At 37.6% G+C, this 21,112-nt stretch overlaps 1 protein-coding gene across 2 annotated transcripts; it reads left to right on the top strand.

Annotated features, from left to right (window-relative positions):
- The first annotated feature begins 3,397 nt into the window (after positions 1 to 3,397).
- ctdsplb (CTD (carboxy-terminal domain, RNA polymerase II, polypeptide A) small phosphatase-like b) lies at positions 3,398 to 20,743 on the top strand. Of its 2 annotated transcripts, XM_077226810.1 has the most exons (8): positions 3,398 to 4,139; positions 8,825 to 8,985; positions 10,239 to 10,271; positions 11,740 to 11,841; positions 14,608 to 14,664; positions 16,158 to 16,250; positions 17,077 to 17,262; positions 18,498 to 20,743. In XM_077226810.1, the coding sequence occupies exons 1-8, from the start codon at positions 4,064 to 4,066 to the stop codon at positions 18,621 to 18,623; spliced, it is 834 nt and encodes a 277-aa protein (XP_077082925.1). In that variant the 5' UTR covers positions 3,398 to 4,063; the 3' UTR covers positions 18,624 to 20,743. The 2 variants fall into 2 exon arrangements, with proteins under 2 accessions (XP_077082925.1, XP_077082926.1); XM_077226811.1 differs by lacking the exon at positions 10,239 to 10,271 and having other exon boundaries at positions 3,520 to 4,139.
- Positions 20,744 to 21,112: the final 369 nt, after the last annotated feature.

Raw genomic sequence — 21,112 nt, 5'->3', positions numbered from 1 at the left:
TTGGCCTCCACAAGGAGGGCAAGACACAAAAGGTCATTGCTAAAGAGGCTGGCTGTTTACAGAGCTCTGTGTCCAAGCACATTAATAGAGAGGCGAAGAAAATATGTGGTAGAAAAAAGTGTTCAAGCAATAGGGATAACCGCACCCTGCAGGATTGTGAAAGAAATCCCATTCAAAAATGTGGGAGATTTTCACAAAGAGTGGACTGCAGCTGGAGTCAGTGCTTCAAGAACCACCACGCACAGATATGCAAGACATGGGTTTCAGCTGTCGCATTCTTTGTGTCAAGCCACTCTTGAACAAGACACAGCATCAGAAGCGTCTCGCCTGGGCTAAAGACAAAAAGGACTGGACTGCTGCTGAGTGGTCCAAAGTTATGTTCTCTGATGAAAGTAAATTTTGCATTTCCTTTGGAAATCAAGGTCCCAGAGTCTGGAGAAAGAGAGGAGAGGCACAGAATCCACGTTGCTTGAAGTCCAGTGTAAAGTTTCCACAGTCAGTGATGGTTTGGGGTGCCATGTGATCTGCTGGTGTCGGTCCACTGTGTTTTTGAGGTCCAAGGTCAACGCAGCCGTCTACCAGGAAGTTTTAGAGCATTTCATACTTCCTCCTGCTGACCAACTTAATGGATATGCAGATTTCCAACAGGACTTGGCACCAGGACTTGGCACCTGCACACAGTGCCAAATCTACCAGTACCTGGTTTAAGGACAATGGTATCCCTGTTCTTAATTGGCCAGCAAACTCGCCTGACCTTAACCTTATAGAAAATCTATGGGGTATTGTGAAGTGGAAGATGCGATTCGCCAGACCCAACAATGCAGAAGAGCTGAAGGCTACTTTTAGAGCAACCTGGGCTCTCATAACACCTGAGCAGTGCCACAGACTGATCGACTCCATGCTATGCCGCATTGCTGCAGTAATTCAGGCAAAAGGAGCCCCAACTAAGTATTGAGTGCTGTACATGCTCATACTTTTCATGTTCATACTTTTCAGTTGGCCAACATTTCTAAAAATCCTTTTTTTGTATTGGTCTTAAGTAATATTCTAATTTTGGGAGATACTGAATTTGGGATTTTCATTATTTGTCAGTTTTAATCATCACAATTAAATGAAATAAACATTTGAAATATATCAGTCTGTGTGTAATGAATGAATATAATATCCAAATTTCACTTTTTGAATGGAATTACCACAAATAGGAACTCCCGCACACTATCAGTGCTTGCAAATAAAACTTCAATTTAGCAGCATTACTGAAAGAATTATACAGAATTACTGAAATAAATCAACACTAAAAAAATTAACTTTTGCGTCTTGTTAAAATTAATTAATTAAAATAAGCAAGAGTAACACAATTTTTTAATATTTTGTCAACTTAATTTAATTGTGTTCAATCAACCTAATATATTTAGAACTGAAGTTTACTTAATTCATTTGTGAGAAAACTACATGTGTCATTTTTGATGACAACTAACTGGGCAGTGGATCTGTAGTTCCCAGCATGCTTTGCAAGGGACTGCATTAGGAGGGTAAATTTAGGGATTAAAGTGTTATTTTATGTGTTTTTCTGTGAATGGAAAGATGTTGTTAGTTAATGTTTAATATTCAGTAATGTTAGAAACTTAGAAGACTTTCTGTAATGTTTTTGAATTTTGTGGTTACCATTATGCAGAAGAGTGGTGACTGTGTTTAGTTTAGGGCTCTGGGCACTCTTTACACTTTATACAAGCATTAAACCTCATTTCAATATTACACTGTAAAAAAAGTGGTTATAATTAAACTGAACACTAGTAGCTCCTATCATTGGAAATAACAAATATTAGACAAAATTCGAATGTTGGTAATTTTAGGCACGGCAAAAATTAAATCAACCTGACAAAACTTTATTAAGTTCGTTCAACAGCTTACTTTTTTCAGTGAACTTTTTGATGATATTCTAATTATATGACCAGCACCTGTATAATTTGTCAAAAAGATCTCTGTGCTCAAGTGAGATCTGGTGTTTTACCTTTGACTGTTGAAACAGGACGATATCTTAATTTAGAAGAGGAAAAACGGATCTGCCCCATGTGTTGTTTAAATGATATAGAAAATGAATTCCATTTTGTTTTCTACTGTCCATTTTATTGAGAACAGCGTGATTTTTTATTTTGTAAGATAAAATCAGAGATTGATTTGGTACATATGGATGATGCTCAAAGATTGAGATGGCTGTTCACATATGAAACATAAATTAGCCAACTATCTTGAGAAAGCCTGGGAGAAGAGGAAAAAAGCTCTTTATTGAGATGATTTGTAAATGGGATTCATGTGTATATGCTGTGTGTGTGTGTGTGTGTGTGTGTGTGTGTGTGTGTGTGTGTGTGTGTGTGTGTGTGTGTGTGTGTGTGTGTGTGTGTGTGTGTGTGTGTGTGTGTGTGTGTGTGTGTGTGTATATTTGTATTCATGTAGCCTATTTACCCGAATGATTTGTATAGGACCGGAAGATGTTTGTAAAATAAGTTTGTGTTGTCTTGTAATCCCATGTGGGATGGGGCAAATGTTTCGCATGACACAGAAATAAAAACTAACTAACTAACTAACTAACTAACTAACTAACTAACTAACTAACTAACTAACTAACTATATATATATATATATATATATATATATATATATACGTATAGGTTAATCAGTTTATAGGCTTAAATATTATAAAAAGCAATATAGCTATAATTCAAAACAAAATGCATTGGTTAACATGGAAATGCTTGACAATTTCATTTATTTGTGTTAATATGGATTTCAATATTAAATAAAGACCAGAGTGTTTGTTGTTGCCTATGTTTTTTTATTTTATTCTATTTGTTTTTAAATAATATGGAGAGCCAGAGAACCTTGTGAAACACGCGAAATAAAAACTTTGAAAGGGGCAGAAAAAGATAGCTATATACTCCAACGTGCAACAATAATTTTGAGCAGCAGAGGGAGACATGCGATGGAAATTGACTGTGCACAGGGAAAGGCAAGCCCTTTACTATTTAAACCTCACAGTCAGATACCAGAGGCCTAACAGAGGATGTCTAATATGCCTTATACGGCTTTGGGCCTACGGTCTGTTTCCCACTTCATAATACAGGCACAATTTGTTTTACTCTATTGTACAGTGTGATGCCCATTTAAATTCTATATCCATTTATTTACTGTAAATGACAGATGTTCATTTATTCGCATATGAAGCTGTTCAATACATATGAAACAACAATAGGAAGAAATCAAAACAATCATAATTGTGAGCTATAGCCTATTCTCTAAACTCTCACTCTTAATATTAATTAAGGATTACGAAGCATAACTGAAAAAACAATACCAATTGTTCGTGTATTTTATTTGGACTTTTTGTTTTTTTAGTGTTAGTTCCGTAGTTGAGTCAGTGTTGATCAGTCAACTTTGTGAGGACTCCTGTCCTGTCATTGGGCGCGCTCCCCGGCCGTGCTTTTATTTTTAATATGAGGGAGGGGGTTCCCAGAAAATATCTCCTCCTGCTGTTCCTCAGCTCTAACTCGTGAACATCAGACACACGCCGTCTCCATATTGGAAGCAGAGATCAGAAAACACGGGAAAACATGAAGAGGCAGTTTTTGACGCTCGTTTAAGGGCACAGATGTTGCGGCGTTCTCCGCTATAGCTCCAGGAGTTTAAACGCGAGCGTTCCGACATCGCGCGGGTCGTTTATTCAGCCCAGAATCGGAGGTTTCATGGTCAGCTCGCTAACGCTATCTTATTTTAGCAATCCAACCTCCAATTACTTATTAGCCATTCGGCGCTGGCGCAGTTGGTTTTTGTAATGCGCATTCGCACGGGCTGATTGATCAAATGTGTGTCCGCGACGCTTATTTTAATGCAACAAAACGCAAAGATTAGTGGTCGGGTGCAGTCCGTTCGCCCACGCTAGCCTGAGCGACAACAGTCTGCTGCTGGCTGGCTGGAGATCTGCCATTAACTCGACTAGCTGTTAGCACAACCTGAAACACGGACACGGCCAGAACTCGCTGGGAAAAGGAGCTAACATCTCGTTTCCATGGACAACACGTCCATAATAACGCAGGTTACGAACCCCAAGGAGGAGGAGATACTCTCGTCAAATGCTGAGAAAGGTGAGAGGTGTTTTGTGCGTTGAAGTTGGTCGCCGTTGCGCGTTTTGTTAGCTTTACCCACCATTTTAAACGAGCGGGCTGGGATCCTGCGTCCGCGGACAATAATAATTTCATTCCTGTTTAGTCCAACATAAACGAGGATATAGTGTTTTTTGGGGGGGTATTTTTTATATGCTTTCATATGACAACGTGTTACATTTGATGCAGAACAATCATCGATTGTGTTGTGTTTATGTAATTGATTCGTCGCAAAGGCGCAACTGCTAAAGAGCGAAAGTTTTAGCTCTGTAAGTGTTGGTCGTCGCCCGTGATGTAGATGGAGACCAACGTAAACATGTTTCTTTCTGTCACGGGGTAAGACTTGTATAAGCTGAGTGCTTTAAAGGGCACATGTTTTATTTAGGAAGCTGTGGACTTTTGACTTGTTGTTCTTTCAGTCAAGGCAGCAGCAGGAATTGTTTAGTAACGTTAGGCTATAGATAGCCTATGTTATTTAGTTGTCTACAATTTTGTTTTACAAAACAGACAAGTCAGTTTTGTGTAGGTCAGGATGCGAACAAACATTTTATGTGCCAAAAAGCTATTTTTTTGTTTTGTTTTTTAAGGCAAGACATGGATGAATAGGGTACATAATAACTTGTTGATTAAACCCAGCATCATCAAAAAATCATAGTAGATGAAGTACAGTACATTAAGACAAATGTTTTGCACAAGTTTTCTGAAATGTTGTTTAAATATGCAAATGAGGCATTATTAAAAAATAAATTCCAGAAAAGAAATCGGGACATTGGATAAAGCTAGGTTTTTTTGTTTGTTTTTTTTGTCATAAGTTTAAGTTAAACATTTTGGATATTTCTTTTTATTACTCCAAAAATCAGGAAAAATAAAAGTAAAAATGAACTGTTACATAAATCAGTTGAACAAGAACAACCTCAACTGTAAAAGACCTTTAGAATATAAAACTAAAACTGTAAAGTTTAGTTTGTGCGTGAAGGTTTCTGGCTCAGTGCAGGAGAAAAGCTCACTTTGAGAAGACTGTCTTTAAAGATAGTATTGCAATTGAAATCTACAGGTGCAAATAGATAGTGTGTAATAAACACTTTATTACTTGTGTGAATGTTTTATGAACATGTTACATGTTATGAAAATAAAATAGCCCAAAATCTCAAAATTAACCAGTGCATGAAAAATGCAGATAGTGTCTTGCCTTACAGGGATATTTCCCCCCAAAACGAAAATTCTGTCGTTCCAAACCCGTAAGACTTTTGTTCATCTTAGACACAAATGAAGATCTCTTTGGTGAAATCTGAGAGGTTTCTGTCCCTCCATTGACAGCTAAGCAACTACCACTTTGACGCTTCAAAAAGTTCATAAAGAGATCCATATGAATTGAGCGGTTTTATTCCAAATTTTCTGAAGAGACTTGATCGCTTCATATGATGAACAGATTGAATTTAAGCTTTTATTCACATATAATCATTGATCGGCAAACATATAAAAAAACTCAACCAAACTTGCTTTACACTCGAGAACAAACCTCATTGGTTCCTTGAGGAACCTCATTGTTTCTCACACGTCAAGCGAACATCGTTGAGCTTCCGTTGACCACAACTGATGTTTATGAATGTTTATATGTGAATAAAAGCCTAAATTCAATCTGTTCATCGTATAAAGCAATCATGTCTCTTTCGGAAATTTGGACTAAACCGCTCAATTCATATGGATTAGTTTTACGATCTCTTTATGAATTTTTTGAAGCGTCAAAGTGTTGGTTGCTTAGCTGGCAATGGAGAGTAAGCGCTCAGATTTCATTAAAAAGATTTGTGTTCTGAAGATAAACGATTCAAGTCTTACTGGTTTGTAACGATATGAGGGTGAGTGATTGACAGAATTATTTTTTTGGGGGGAAATAACCCTTTAAATAAAATGCATGTTACAGTTTTGCAGGGCTGCTCATCTGAGGATGTCCGGCTCTCTGACAGCAGACATTTGGATGGAGCACTTCCAGAGCTTTACCTTTGACCTCTGGGTGACTGAGTGGAGAAGCGCTTCAACAGCTGGCCTCTCAAAACAGCACAGAATAAAGTTGAACAATCTAAAATGGTCCTTGCGCTTTTGATGGCATGTTAGGCAACACTTAAATGCCTTTTGTGACTCTCATACACTGCCTTGATCTCATCCAGACCAGAGTTCCCTCTTGAAAGCCATTAATGAGTCTTTTCAACATGTAGATTAGTATTAAGCCAGAAGTAATTAAAGTCAGTGGTAATTACAGGATTTTTTTTAAGGCAGCTGCTTGAGCTCTGATGGCATCTGATAGTCTGCCGCAGTGATCAATGTCTCTGGCATGTTGCCTGGCAGGGATCTTTTTTGCATTCTGCCCACAATTATGTAAAACGGCCTGTACTTTGCTGGATTTTATTCTTTTACTTGTTTGGAGTGCGTATGGAAATTGTTTATATAACTTTGTTCATTGGATGGTTTTGCAGTCATGTTTTTGCTCTTTATTTGTGGTAAAGGCATTTAAATAAAAGTAAGCTTACAGACAGATGCACATGTATGATTTTTTTTTGTGTTGTGGCATTGCAAAGACACTCTAGGCTACTCAGTTGACCTGAATATCATGTGTTTTTTACACCTCTTCTTACCATGATGCTGAACATGCTTTCTGACACTTCCTCTAATATTCCTGAGTGAAGACAAGCTGTTGTCCTCCCACTTATGAAAAATGATCCTAGCACTGCAATGCATTATTAGAAGCTGCTTTCTTAATCAAAACTAATGAAAGTCTACTTAAAGTGCTGTCTTTTAATAAGCTCAGTCCTTTTGCTGTAAAAATCAGCCAAATCTTTCCAGTTCATGCAATTCAAAAATGTTAATGTAATGTATTGCATAGGTTCTTGTATTTTGTGGTGAAAAGCTTGAGATGTTCAGCAGCTGAACCTTTGAGATGGTGGCTAAAGGGGCGGGAGAGGAATGCACGGTTCTCATTGGCTGGATTTCTTAGCCCCACCTCCACTGCTTCTGCCCTCCTCTCTTCTTCCCTCTCTCCCTCAAATATTCCCCCTCGTCTGTGCCTCTGAAGTCATCAGTGAAGCTTCAGGAACGAGGGAAAATAGCCTCTGTCCCTTAAAATGGTGCTGGAGGCGGCAGCCAATGAGTGGAGGGACTAGGGTTTAGGAGCCTAAAGGGGACAGGGTGGGGTTTGTAAGCGAGTGGGGTCTAGTTTCATTTTTTTTTTCTGCTTGTCTCTATTTTTAAAGGGCCTTTACTTGCTGGTGACCTCAGTGTTAACATTCAGAGCCTCCGCTGTGGCGCTGGAATGAAGGAAGATTATTATTAGTGTGTGTGTGTGTGAATGAGGAGAGGAGAACTGCAAGGGTCTTTGACGTCCCCTCATTATGTGCAGTGTATTGCAGTAAAGCCTGTCCTAAATAATTGCTCATAGTCTGGACTTTTAATTAAAGATTGGGATTGGGAGAAAGCCATTTCCCCAAAGGGTGTTCAGGCATTCCCACCACCAAGTGTCCCAAATGAGTGTTAATGAACTTAATATGCAATGTATCATCCATCTTTATCCCAACGAGCCTATTTCGTTTTAGTTTATGGGTGTTACTTCCAGTTTGGGGAAGTTACATGTAAAAAGGCACCAAAAAAAATCTAATATTTTTCTAATAAATCTAATCTAATCTATATTTGTGGTCTGCTGCTCTCCCAATTTAATTAACGTTACATCCCTAGAATAAATCACTGGAATGCACCGAGAATCTCTTGTTTTTCTCTTTTTCCAGGTTTGTTTTTTCACACAGACACTTTAAAATGTAATTGTCTTCACTTTTAATCCCTATAACCAGTGTTTACTCGAATGTTTTTAAAGCAGGTAGATATAATTATTGTCTGTCACAATGATGGAAATCACTGTATTATCACTTAATGTTCCAACTTCCTGTTAATTAACAATTTTGATTAAGGCAATGTGTTGCATTATACAGACATATATTACTACAGTGATATTTAACATGTCCGTAATATTAGTGCGAAAATAATTAGGGAAAAATAACATTTAATTATCTTTATTAAATGTATATAGCCACACAAGTATGTATCATGTAGAAGTAAGTTTTAGAGTTATAACTAAAATCTTTGCCCGTTTACATATAAATATATCAATGTACACTACCATTCAAAAGTTTGCGGTCAGTAATTTTTTTTTTTTAAAGAAATTAATATTTGTATTCTTTGATTTCATCAAAAGTGAAAGTAAAGAGATTCAAAATGTTACCAAAGGTTTCTATTTCTATTAAATGCTGGGGTTTATATTGTTTTGCTTTTTTTTTTTTTACTTTTTATTCATCAAAGAATTTTGAAATATGACACTTTTTCTGCTGCTGAAAATTCAGCATTGCCATCACAGGAATAGATTTTAAAACGTATAAAGATTTTAAAATGTATTTAAACAGAAAACAGTTATTTAAAAATTTAATCATATTCCACAATATTACTTTTTACTGTATTTTTAATCTAATAAGTAATTAATCCAGCTTTGGAGAGCTTAGTGAGAAAATTATTTAAAAAGAAATCGTTCTGACCCCAAACTTTTGAATGCTAGCTGTTGTGTATATATATATATATATATATATAATGTCACTAAAAACCTATGTTCTCTCCATCTGTTCTTTTTGTAGTTTCGCTGTCTAACAGCAGCCTGAAGAAGAAGAGGACTCGCAGCATCTTCAGCTCGTTGTTCTGCTGCCTGAGGAGTTATGATGCCGAGCCGCCCACCACCCCCAATAACAACAGCAGTCCTCTGCCGCCACCTGTGGAGGAGAACGGAGCTCCACCAAAGGTGAGACTGCCAACTAGGGCTTGGACGATACACCTATCTCCCAATTCAATACTATCACGATACTTGGGTGCCGATGTGATATGTAATGTGAATTTTATTTTTTTTAAGAATTGCAATTCTACAAGTATTGCGATTCGATATTGCAATTTTTTTAACACTAGACCATAGGGAAAAGTTAAATCATACACTTATATAGTCTGTACATGATGTATAAGATGAGTCATATTTACCAAAACAAATGATCACATCTTTCTGACTTTTATTTCAGAAGCATCATACAATACAACATTCTCTTGAATAAATGATTCAATATCAAATACATTTTTTAACAGTCACTTGTCGCCACTTATTGGCGAAACAATGTAATCGATAAATGCGTCATTTTAAGCACCAAGTTTATATCAAAAGCTGATTTTGATTGCTATCGTAGACATCGGTGTTCATATTTCAACTTTAAACTTTTATCCAAGTACTTCTATGATAATTTTAACTATGGCATCACAGAAATAATGATACTATGGGGTTGAAAAGACTGCAAAGCTGTTTCATGATAACTCTCTCCGGGTCAGCGGCAGCGCCAGCGCCAACACAGCTTTGAATGTTGCGATATGATTTTGTCAAAGTTTAATAGATTGACGAAATGAAAGATCGCGTTGGTGTTTGAATCGAGATCAAAGTCTTTTAAAGATGAATCGTGCAGCTCTATTGTCTTCTCTCTCTCTCTCTCTCTCAGCATATGAGTAGCGCGAGGGCTTTTCAGTGCTTTCAGTCTCACGTCTCTTTCACGTGTCAACTTGGGATATTACGTCACTCAACACTCATAGATAACGACACATTTCATCCTCTGTTGGAACGAAAGTGGCTAATTTCTGTCAACCTCATCTACAAGCAAGGACAAAAATAAATGATTTGAATTAATATCGATTCTGGAATAAAATAATAGATTTTTGAATCGTAAAAAAAAAAAGAATCGCGACAGCTAGGTGAATCGATTTTTTTTTCTTCTCCCAGCCCTACTGCCCACACATCCTCTTTATAACAGGAGCAATTACAGAAGTACAGATGCGTATTGATCCAGAGACTCTCGCCGTCATGTGTGTTTTCCTCATGTTAATTAGAAGTCATCACAACTCTCTCTTTTTTTTTCTGTGCAGACTGTATCACGTGTGTCTTAATTATAGTCCATTTGTCTTGTGGTTCAGCACCTCATTTCCTCTCCTGTTTGTTTCCTCTGTCTTCATCTCATGTCCCAGTGTGACCAGGTTGAGGTCGTCCCTATCCCCAGTGTATGTATGACTCCACTCCACTCTGTGTCGTCTGTCTGTGTGTTCCTGCATGCCGCATGGAGTGTCTCACCACTGTACTCTCGAATCGTCTTTTCAAGCGGCTCTGTGGACAGTGATGCACTTTGCCTCATGGATGCTTTCATACACCGTATATTACTTACTACTGTGTTCTAGTCTGTTAAAAGGTGCTGAGCAATATTTTCACCAATTGAATGTTTTTCTTCTGCTGGTCAGTCAAGCTACTTTTACTTGCCTTGCCAATAATTTCACTGGCCTGTTTTTAGCAATGCATTTTTTATGTTTGCTAGAAATAGATTTTTCGTTAATGTTTAGTTTCCTTTTCACAGTTTTTGAAACGAGCTGGAAATGCCATACATTTTTGTTGAATGGTATGCGAAGCCAAACATTACTGTTTGGTTCGTCATTTAAAATCCTATTACTGATGCCTTGAGGACTTAGATGAGATTTTGTTGAATTCTCAAAAAAAAGACTTGTTTTTCTAGCTAGATAATCTATCTTGGAGATAGATCCGCAGAATGTACAAGAACAGGGTAGAGTACATCACACACACAAAAAAAAACATTTAAGTTTGCAAGGCATACAAATTTAAATTTACACTACCGTTCAGAAGTTTGGGGTTCGTAAGATTTTTAATCTCAATAGTAGGCTGTTGAAATCCAGATGGGAAGATCAGATCTCATGATCAATCCCTTAATGATTTTGCCATAAGATTTTAGAAATGGAGATCACACAATCCCCCGATGAAGCTTCTGCTGAAGATTTCCTGTACTGTTGTTTGTGTACTGAACAGGAACTCGTGGCCAGCCGAACTGTAAGTGTTCTGGTGTCTTTGTGTTCATTCAGCAGTTCGGACCAAGATCATGACTGCACTCCAGCGGTTCCTCCTAAGCTTGATTCATCCCATTAAACAGACAGGGATTTAGATTAGATGAACTCGACAGCATACTGCCTCCCTCTATAACAAGATTGCCTGTGCTTGAATTGAGACGGTGCAGCTAGGATTAGAGAACTGGATCAGGAGAGGGACCCATTCAACCGCAGCATGTAAATAAAGTGATGGGATTTCGTACAGACAGCCAGTGCTGAAGTCACTCTCGCACTCTCTAACCTTACCCATCCTGCATCTCTGATTAATGTGTGAAAAACCTTTTAATCCCCACGCATGGCCATAATCCTTTCCACTTCCGCTTGGAAAGAGCTGGGATGTTACTGCATGCGCGTCATCTGTGCAGCTCAGGAAACACACTTCCTAAAATGCCTGAAACTTTCCCTTACAATTCCCAGAGGAAATGTGTAGATGGTTGGGGATCGTGCTTCTTTCTGTTCATTTTGCTTCATAACGGTCTAACACGTCGCGGCTAAAACTCCCGCGCCTCATTTCTCACTCATTACGCTGAATCTGTTCCATGTCCATCATGCTAACTCTCTCTATTTTGCATTTCCACAGCCTCCAGAGAAGTACCTCCTGCCTGAGGTTAACATAAATGACTATGGGAAGAAGTGTGTGGTAATAGACTTGGATGAGACTCTGGTGCACAGCTCGTTTAAGGTAATTAATGAATTAATTATTGCCTGTAGAAACTAGCCCAGATCCATCCTTTTCAGGTATACAGTTCAGTATACAATAGGCGACAGATTGTTTCAAAGCAGCTTTACAGCAAGAACAGGAAATTGATGCATTTCGGCTGTTGCTCAGCTGAAGGCAGTTCAGTGTTGATTCAGTTCCGAGGTAAAGATCATCAATTATAAATTAGTTCATTTCATCTATAAAGCAGATCTGCAAAAAATGATGTCATCGTCTAACTCAGTTCAGTTCTCATTCAACAGCGTCAGGTATTTCCCAGAGAAAGGCAACCAGGAATGGGTCACAAATGCAATGAAACTCAGTATTTTGCTCAGTGACAGTGACCCACGGTGACCTATATGTGTCAGAGATATATATATGCATGTGGGGAGAGCTTCCTGTGATGCTTGGTGACGGCCCAGTCAGGGCTCATTTGTCTCTGCTGCTAGAAGGAGAGTAGAAGAGAAACCCTGATTGTGAAACTCAATAGTGTAGTTTTACCATCTTGATCTGTTATAATCAGACTATCATGCCAAACTTCTGAGCTTCACAAACAGAGTTCAACCCTATAAAGCATACTGTATCATATTTCATACGCAAAATTCGAAGGCCTCTGATTGATCAAAATGATCAACTTGTTGCACAATCTACTACATGTCTTCTCTCCTCAGATTGATGAGTTCAAAGACCATCCTTATTTAGCAAGTAAAAGGCCTTTTAGTTTAATTTTAAATCCCCCTTTTGGTACACTTATCTCTTTGGTGTGAAATCTTTAATGAATTTTATAAACAAAACATGAGAACGTTTGTATTGTTTGTCATATTTTAAGATACACATACTTTACTGAAGAAAAAATATATATATTTAGAATAAACATGTTAAAATCTGAGTATATAATATGTTGCATCAGACGTTTGAGGAAAAGGTATCTACGTCAGTCATTGTATTGCCAAAATTAAAACTACAGAGCTTTGATCATAAAACGAAGCATTTACATATCATTTTAATAAGAGATTATTTCATGTTTGTGGTCTTTTAAACTGCCTTTAAAGATCTAATTAATTTACAGTACATTACAAGCCAAGCTATCATAATTTCATCCTTTTGGCAATAAATTCTGTTTGGGCTTCTAAAAGAAGAAAAAACCTAGAAGTGTAAGCTTCATATTTTCCTGTAAAAATGAAAGCCTGATGTATCAAATATGATACTCAACAAAAACACCTACAAGCTTTTTTTCAAAACCTTTTGTTATTTCATGTCAGGCTATACAGGGTTAAGTTGTCTGTGATCGACTAATTTCAGTCAAACCTTCCTCACTCCTGATTAGTAATGTTTGGAACTTGAAAGGTTTGTATTGAAAGAGCACAGACGCCCTCTGCTGTTTGTTGTCACTGCACTTTCTGTGCTCATAATTATGCAAATTATAAGTAAATGGAGCTTATCACACATCAATAACCTCTGATTGCTCTCATCTTGTTTATCAGCTATTAGTTTATTGCTGTATAATGTTTTGAGATAGTTGAAGTGACAAATAAGCTCACTTGATTTATTATTTAAAAAAAGACAACGCATGAAAGAGAACAAAATTTACATTTGTTCATTTAACTTTTTTTTCTAAGCTGATCTTTGGAGTTATTTAAAGGGATAGTTCACCCAAAAATGAAAATCACCGCATAATTTAGTCACCCTCAAGCCATACTAGGTGCAAATGACATTCTTCTTTCAGACGAATACAATCGGAGTTATATTAAAAAAAATGTCCTGACTCTTCCAAGCTTTATAATAGCAGTGAATGGCCATTTCTGTTTTGAAGTCCATCAAAGTGCATCCATCCATGATAAAAGTCCTCCACAAGGCCCAGGGGGGTTAATAAAGGCTTTCTGAAGTGAAGCAATGCGTTTGTGTAAGAAAAATATCCATATTTAAAACTTTATCAACAAAAATAACTAGCTTTCAGCAGACGGCCTACGCAAGTCGACTTGCGCCAAAAGAGTAACACTTTACAATATATGACGTAGGAGTATTGTAACTTTTAACACTTCTCGCGGTTAAAACAAACAGGGCTGGGCAACAAACTCAAAAAATTCTTGTTTTACACTTGTAATTCGTGACTGGTGCTTTGTTTTGCTCTATCCTCTGCGCTTCCGTGTTCGTCATGCGTCAGGTCAAGGGTCACTCTTCCACCGTAAATCGATGCGTACGGTTGTCTGCCGTAAGCTAGTTATTTTAGTTGAAGTTTTAAATATGGATATTTTTCTTACACGAATGCATTGCTTCACTTCAGAAGGCCTATATTAACCCCCTTTTTGGGTGAACTATCCCTTTAAGATAGTGTTGTGTAATAGGCACATGAAATCTTTGAAAACCCTTGAAAATGATGTTTTAATAGAATCCTAAAAGATTTATTATTGGTTTTTGAAAGATGGATTTTTTTAAGGTAGAGAAGGATACAGCCTGAGTGATACTCACACATTCAGCAGAACAATGGTTGAAATGAAAACGAATAACTCTGGTAATAGCCACATTAAATAAAAACATATTTGAAGCTTATTGAGCCAGTGCATGATAAAACAAAACATGTGTATTTAATCAGATTCATGCCTACTGCCTGAAAGGCGTTTGGGGTATTTCAGAAAATGTGTGAAATAAAATTATGAGTGGGCTTAGTTGGATCACTTCCTCTACATTTGTCTCCATCTGAAGCTGTGTCATTTACACTGTTTTGCATTTGTTTCTCTCTCATCTCTCTAGCCTATTAGTAATGCTGATTTCATCGTCCCAGTGGAGATAGATGGTACAGTGCATCAGGTACAGAATTGATGGAGACATGCACAGGTTTCATATTACACTCTAGTGTGTTCTATAGCAATTATGAAGCCATTTATGGGTTTTATGTCCATGTCAACTTCATTGGATGGAGTGGTGAACACGGCTGAGTGGCTGTTCCCTTGTTCAAGTAATCCAGGATAGGCTGTCTGTCCTGGGAGGCCTATTCATGATTACTTGCACTAGGTGGCAGCTGTTTGTCATCCTGGAGCTGATGCAAATCATCAGTGCTTGAATTGTGTTCCTCAGTGTTTTGAAAAACGAGAACATGACATAATTTTTTTTTTAAATAAATAGTTTACTTTTATAATAGGTTTTATATATTATAAAGATCATTTTATTATTTAAAAATAATAATTTAAATGGCTGTGTATCCTTATATTAGATATTATATTATGTTGTTCATAAACATTATTATATGTATTATGTTTATGTATTTTAATTTACTTAAATTGCTCTTTATCACAATTGTATCGCATTGCATTATTTTTATATTATATTACTAGACTACTTAAAGACTTCATTATATGGATTATGAACATTTATTATCATTTAAATTGACTTAAATGGTTCTGTTAATGACAATATTGTACTATATACGTAATATATATTCTATTATATTGTTTTATAAAGATTTGATTATACATGTATTATAATGTATAATAATAGTAATAATAATAGAGAGCAACAGTGGCCGTCCACTTTTTCAGCTGTGTTGGTTACGGAAGTATTTTTTTCATTCATTTTTCCCATAGGGATTTAAAAAAAAAAACTTTGTTAAAGCATTGTAAGCCATGAACCAAGCCAACCAGCTATGAGGTGAATCATAATGTTACCAACATTGATTTGAAGCAAAAAATATTTTAAAATCAGGTAAAAATAAGGTTCAAGACTGTGTACTTAACGGCTTTACTGAGGGAAAGAACTACAATCCCATGAAGCATTGCAAACAGCATAATCAAATTAAAAATGATTAAGAAATATAAAACTACTCATTTAAAAATGTTGAATATGTGTATATATATATAGAAACAATATATTTTAAGCTTTTTGCAAAATATGTATATACATACAATTATTTTAGAGCATAGGGAGACCGACTTGATTACGTCATTCGCAGTGCTTCATGTGAGTAGGGGGAGCTAAAATGCTCTTTTGGGGGGGTTTGGTTATTTCAGCATCATGGGTAATGTAGTTCTTCACCAGGAATTCCGCTGTTAAACACTGTAAATTTAAAAATAAGTTTAAATAATGCGGGCTGACGGCTTCAACAGAGGTGTATACCGTCGATTAACAACCTCGAAGCTCAAAGCAGGGTGGTCTAAAAAGGTTTCCAAGTTATCATTAAAAATCTATTTCCCTATGAAGAAAATTAATGGAGTTTTTACTTCCGGAACCCGACTGTTGAACTATATTATGAGCACTTATTATCATTCAAATGGACTTAAATGGCTCACAATATCTCCCCTTCGTAGGTGTATGTGCTCAAAAGGCCTCACGTTGACGAGTTCCTGCAGAAAATGGGCGAGCTGTTTGAATGTGTGCTTTTCACAGCCAGTCTAGCCAAGGTTTGTCCACCACACTGTGACACCGACTCATTTAATGTCAACAAACATGTCAAAAGACTCAGCAGTCAGTCAGTTAGTCAGCATCTCATTACTCTCCTAGTGCACAAAACCTCACTGGCTGAAACAGTCTGAATGTTATTTAAGTGAGAAAGTACTGTGATATACGTGCCAGAGCCCTGCTGGGTGATTTAAGGTCTGTTAGGTGGGTGTTGATTCATACCTGCTCTGCTAATATCTGACCCCCCTCTCTGTCTCTGTGTGGCCTGCGTTTGTTTTAGCCACTAATGCATGGGTAAGTGTCTCTATGGCAACTGTGACTCTTCCAGAATGCGTGCCATGTACCAGTAGTTGCAGTCGCTGCTGCCTTCACCTTTAAAAAGCTCACATTGTTTGAGGTTGGCCGCTTTTACGATATGCTGTGAAGTTTCATTTGTCTCCGTATCTGTAGCTAATGTCTATGTGTTTTGTTCTTCTCATTCCTGTAAGTGACACATTAGCTGTATGCGGCCCATTGTAGTTTAGATCACGTGTCTTGGTTGCTTCCATGTCTGTTATATTGAGGACGTAACGGCTCATTCGCTTTAGTAGCACGTATCTGGCCATGGTTTTGTAGGCTTCCTTATAGTCCTCTTTGTAGAAGTTTTTGTTTGCATAGACATGGAAATAGTGTTACGTTGCCCTAGCAGCTTGCATTTTCTCTGTTTTATGTTTGTATTTGTTGTAGGGAGCAACTGGACAATTTCACAGTGACTCTGCAGTTAAATCAGTGCATGAGCAACTGGAATAAAACACCTTTAACTTGTCTAAATGTCTGTGTGTGCTTCAGTATGCCGACCCGGTGGCTGACCTGCTGGACCAGTGGGGTGTGTTTCGGGTGCGACTCTTCCGGGAATCCTGCGTTTTCCACAGAGGGAACTATGTCAAAGACCTTAGTCGGCTCGGGAGAGAGCTCAGGAACGTCATCATTGTGGACAACTCCCCTGCTTCCTACATTTTCCATCCTGAAAATGCTGTGAGTTTTGATTGCTGATGAAACTCTTAATCAAACCATAGTTCAGTTACTTATTGACTTTTGTAGGGTAAAGGAACAGTTTCATTATATAAAAAAAAACAATGGCATTCAGTTTGATTCCTGAATGATTGTCTGAATCAGGGTATTTTTTTTTTTTAATTTGTGAATCACAATTATATAGCACAGCCAAAGTAGATTATTTATATATAGAAATACTCCCAAATGATTATTTTTAATGAATCAAACGCATAAAGCTTACAACTTACTGTTGTGTTGTTCTTTAGGCTTGAGACACTTGGTTCATATGGTTGAACTGGTTGTTTATATGACCATGTGTAGTTAAAGCTACACTGTAACTTTTTTTGTGCAAAAAAGTGCACTCAGTCCTAAACTGGTGCAACAAGATTCTGGCAACATTAACATTATTTAAATACTTTTTTGTCACTGAATGTGAAAATGCTGCACAATGTGCAAAAAGTAAAGGAATATTTGATGTTTAATATACATTTATGTGAAGCAAGATTTTGGATCAGTGACATTTCATAACACGGATGAGAGGATTATCACATTATCACATAATAGGGCATTTCACACTGCGTTTAACCCCGGGTAAAGGAACATTTCATACTTGTAATTTAAAAGGGGGGGTTAGCACCGATATTTAGCCTGGGTTATGAAACCCTGCTCTGGGTGTTACAGTTAACTCCACATCGTTTCAAACTATACAAGTTTGGCACCGGTGTTCGAATGTTGCAACTATATGCTTTTCAACTGACAACCAGTCGTGTGCCTTATATTCACGCGCTTTGGGCAGTCATGGAAACGGTACAATGTATATAAACAGTTTCTGTGTATGATAGGAAAAATCAATTGGAGTGCAGAATAGAACGTCATTCTTAACTTTTATAAAAAGTTCGAAAAGTTATTTTAGAAATGTGTAATATGAAGATCCGCAATGCTAGAGCCTTTATGTAAACGGGTCACGTGCTGCGTCTGTCCAGTCAGTAACATTGACACCGCAAATATGCAAAAAGGACTTTAACCTGGGGTTTAGGAATGTGCAGTGTGAAACAGCAGCTTTTGAATCCCCAGGATTAACTGTTAACCCCGGGTATAATTTGAGCACTGTGTAACGTGAATAAAGATAACCCAGGATTCCGTTAACCCAGGATTTAGAACTGTTTCAAATGTGAAAAGCTCTAATGTCAGGTTCTAATTGTGTGTATCTTGTGAAGGTTCCCGTGCAGTCGTGGTTTGATGACATGACTGACACGGAGCTCCTGGACCTGCTGCCTTTCTTTGAGGGACTGAGCAAAGAGGAGGACGTGTACGGGGTGCTGCAGAACCTGAGGGGCAGGTAGCAGCCTGACGAGGGGCCAGTGGTGTCCCCCTGGTGGAGAGCCCATCCCAGCTCCTCTCCTCTCTCCTCCAGCCTGCAGTCCTCACCTCACCGAGAACACTCACGCCCCCAACCAGGACACGCACACAGTGACATCAACAGACTTTTTACATTTAGTGGACACTCAAATATTTCTCTTTTGAAAAGTGCTTATGATAAACCAAAAAAAAAAAAATCAACTTTTTCTTTCCTTTTTTGAAATGAAAATATTCAAGTCATAACCATTCTCTGAGGTGTTGCTATGCAGGTAGAAATCCGTAGGGTTAAAGGACTGTGGGGTTTTCTCTCCAACCCAACAAAGTGCCTTTTTTGAATGTCATTTTTATGGGGGAAATTAACATTTTGTACATGACATTTCCAGAGAACCTAATCTTTACAAGAATTATATGCTTTAAAACGGAGGCAGGTCAGTCTCTTTTTATAAAAGCACTGTTAAAGAGGCCAGAGATTTTTAATTATGTAAAGCTGGGTGCACGTCACCATCTTTGTTCTTCTTGTGCTCCTTTTATTTTCAATTTTGCTTTAGCTTGTGCCATTTATATAGACTGATACTATTATCTAGACTTGTATATGTTTAGTTTGTTTTTTTAAGAGCAAAGGAATGCATTTGCACTTGTTAGGTTACTCGTCTCGTATACCACGGCCTCTTTTGCCAACTTACCTAGGAGTAACAATCTTAAACCCAAGATTGTATCGTGCCAATCACTAATAGTTTGTCTCGCAATCCGATGCTGAAGTACGTTTCGTTTTCAGCAAACAAGCCAGATGCTAATATTGGTGCTGAAGACAAAAAAAATTGTTTGCCCAGTCGACATAGAATTTTAGTTGCTACATGCCTTTTGGTGAAGTAGCGTAGACACTGCGGTTGTCCCCCCCTTGTATTAGTAAGGGGACTTGTCCTTTATGGAAGCCAGGATGCACAATTGCAAATGTATCCCTTTTATCATTTTTGTTCGAGTTGTTGAGAATTGGTACAGGTCCATCATCTTTATATTTTTAAAATTAGTTTCAACTTGTTTTAAACCATACCCTGCTGCTGCTACCACTGTACCCTACACTACAAAAGACCTCCCTGTAGGTAGGACCAGTACCAGCCCAGGGACTAAAGTTCTGTGCAGCTTGTGCCAGAGCATCATCCATGGGCGGAACGGACGCGTTTTTAGTCGCAGTCGGTCCTTAAAGGGTTTGCTCTTGTCCTGTTGCAGCGCAGCCCTCCTGTAGAACTAAATGGAGGCCTTTTCTCCGCTGACATTCTGGCTTTGAGAAGTTTCAAAAGTGTTCGGCGCAAGCTGTGCAAACTCTGCATCACCACAGTGCCTAAGATGAGAGGAGCGGCTGAACAGGCAATAACCTCTCTCTCTTTTTCTCTCTGCCCAGAGTCCGCCACGTCACAGTGCAGTCCTGTTAGTTTTTTTCCTCCGTCTTTCTTCGTCTACCTCTCTGCATCTCTCTTCATCCTGTTCCGCAGCAGGCGACGGAAAGCAACCCATTCTCACTTTTATGGTCTTCTGTCAGTATTTGAGATGTATGCTGTTTTCTGCTTGTTGACGTGCTCTACAGCCTCTCCTTCAATCGTCGGCTCTTTCAAATCTGCTGGTTGCTGAAGATCTTCAAGCTGCCTGTATAATTTGGCTTGTTAATTTTGATTTCTAGCTTTTATATCTAATCGTTAAACACAATACTTTTCACATTTGCGAATGTCACCTTTTTTAAATAATATGATCTCCAGGTTATCTGACAGCGTTGAAACACTATTGGTTTTGCTCACGGTTTTTATTTACTTTTGTTCTCCATGTGTTTTTCACTTCTAAACTGTCAGGTGCTGTTTTTAATACACTTTGTTTTCATGGTGTCACTTCAATGTTTTAAGTCGGCACATCTAATTAAATTATGCCTTATTTTCTTTGATGTTTTTTAGTAAGCCATACAGACACGATTTACTCTAGGCTTGAAATCAGTTAGGAGAGGCTGTACAGTGCTGGTGTTTGGAGTATATTTCAAGTTGAATTAATTCATGGTTGTTGCAAGTTTTCTTCCGGACTCTGACATGTTATATTAAAGCACCTTTTTAAAAAAAAAAAACCCACAATGCCTTCTTTTGTCCTCAGATCTTTCCATTTCTTCTAAATGTCACCTCTTGAATGGTGTCTTTTAGGATATCTGAGGTTGAAATATTTTAGTGTAGTTTTAGGTTTTAATTTTTACAGAATCAGCATGCAAGTAAATTGCTTGTGCTTATTTGGGGTAATGATTATAAACAAAAAAATTGTTGATTATAAAAAAATGTTTCACCTTCAACAAAACTTTTTCCTAATGTCTTCCATTACTAGGTTAGAAAAACATCTTAATTTGAAAAATTGAATTTCGATATTAATTGCAAATATCACTATATTGAGTTGAGGGAAAGGTGAATTTAAAAATTAACATGAACTTCAAAATATTTGTGATTTG

The sequence above is a fragment of the Siphateles boraxobius genome, unplaced genomic scaffold, assembly GCF_051911475.1.
Source record: "Siphateles boraxobius isolate OS27281-9 unplaced genomic scaffold, OSU_SipBor_1 1, whole genome shotgun sequence".
NCBI lineage: Eukaryota > Metazoa > Chordata > Actinopteri > Cypriniformes > Leuciscidae > Siphateles > Siphateles boraxobius.
Note: the sequence above shows the minus strand (reverse complement) of the source record. Positions and strands in the feature narration are given on the sequence as shown.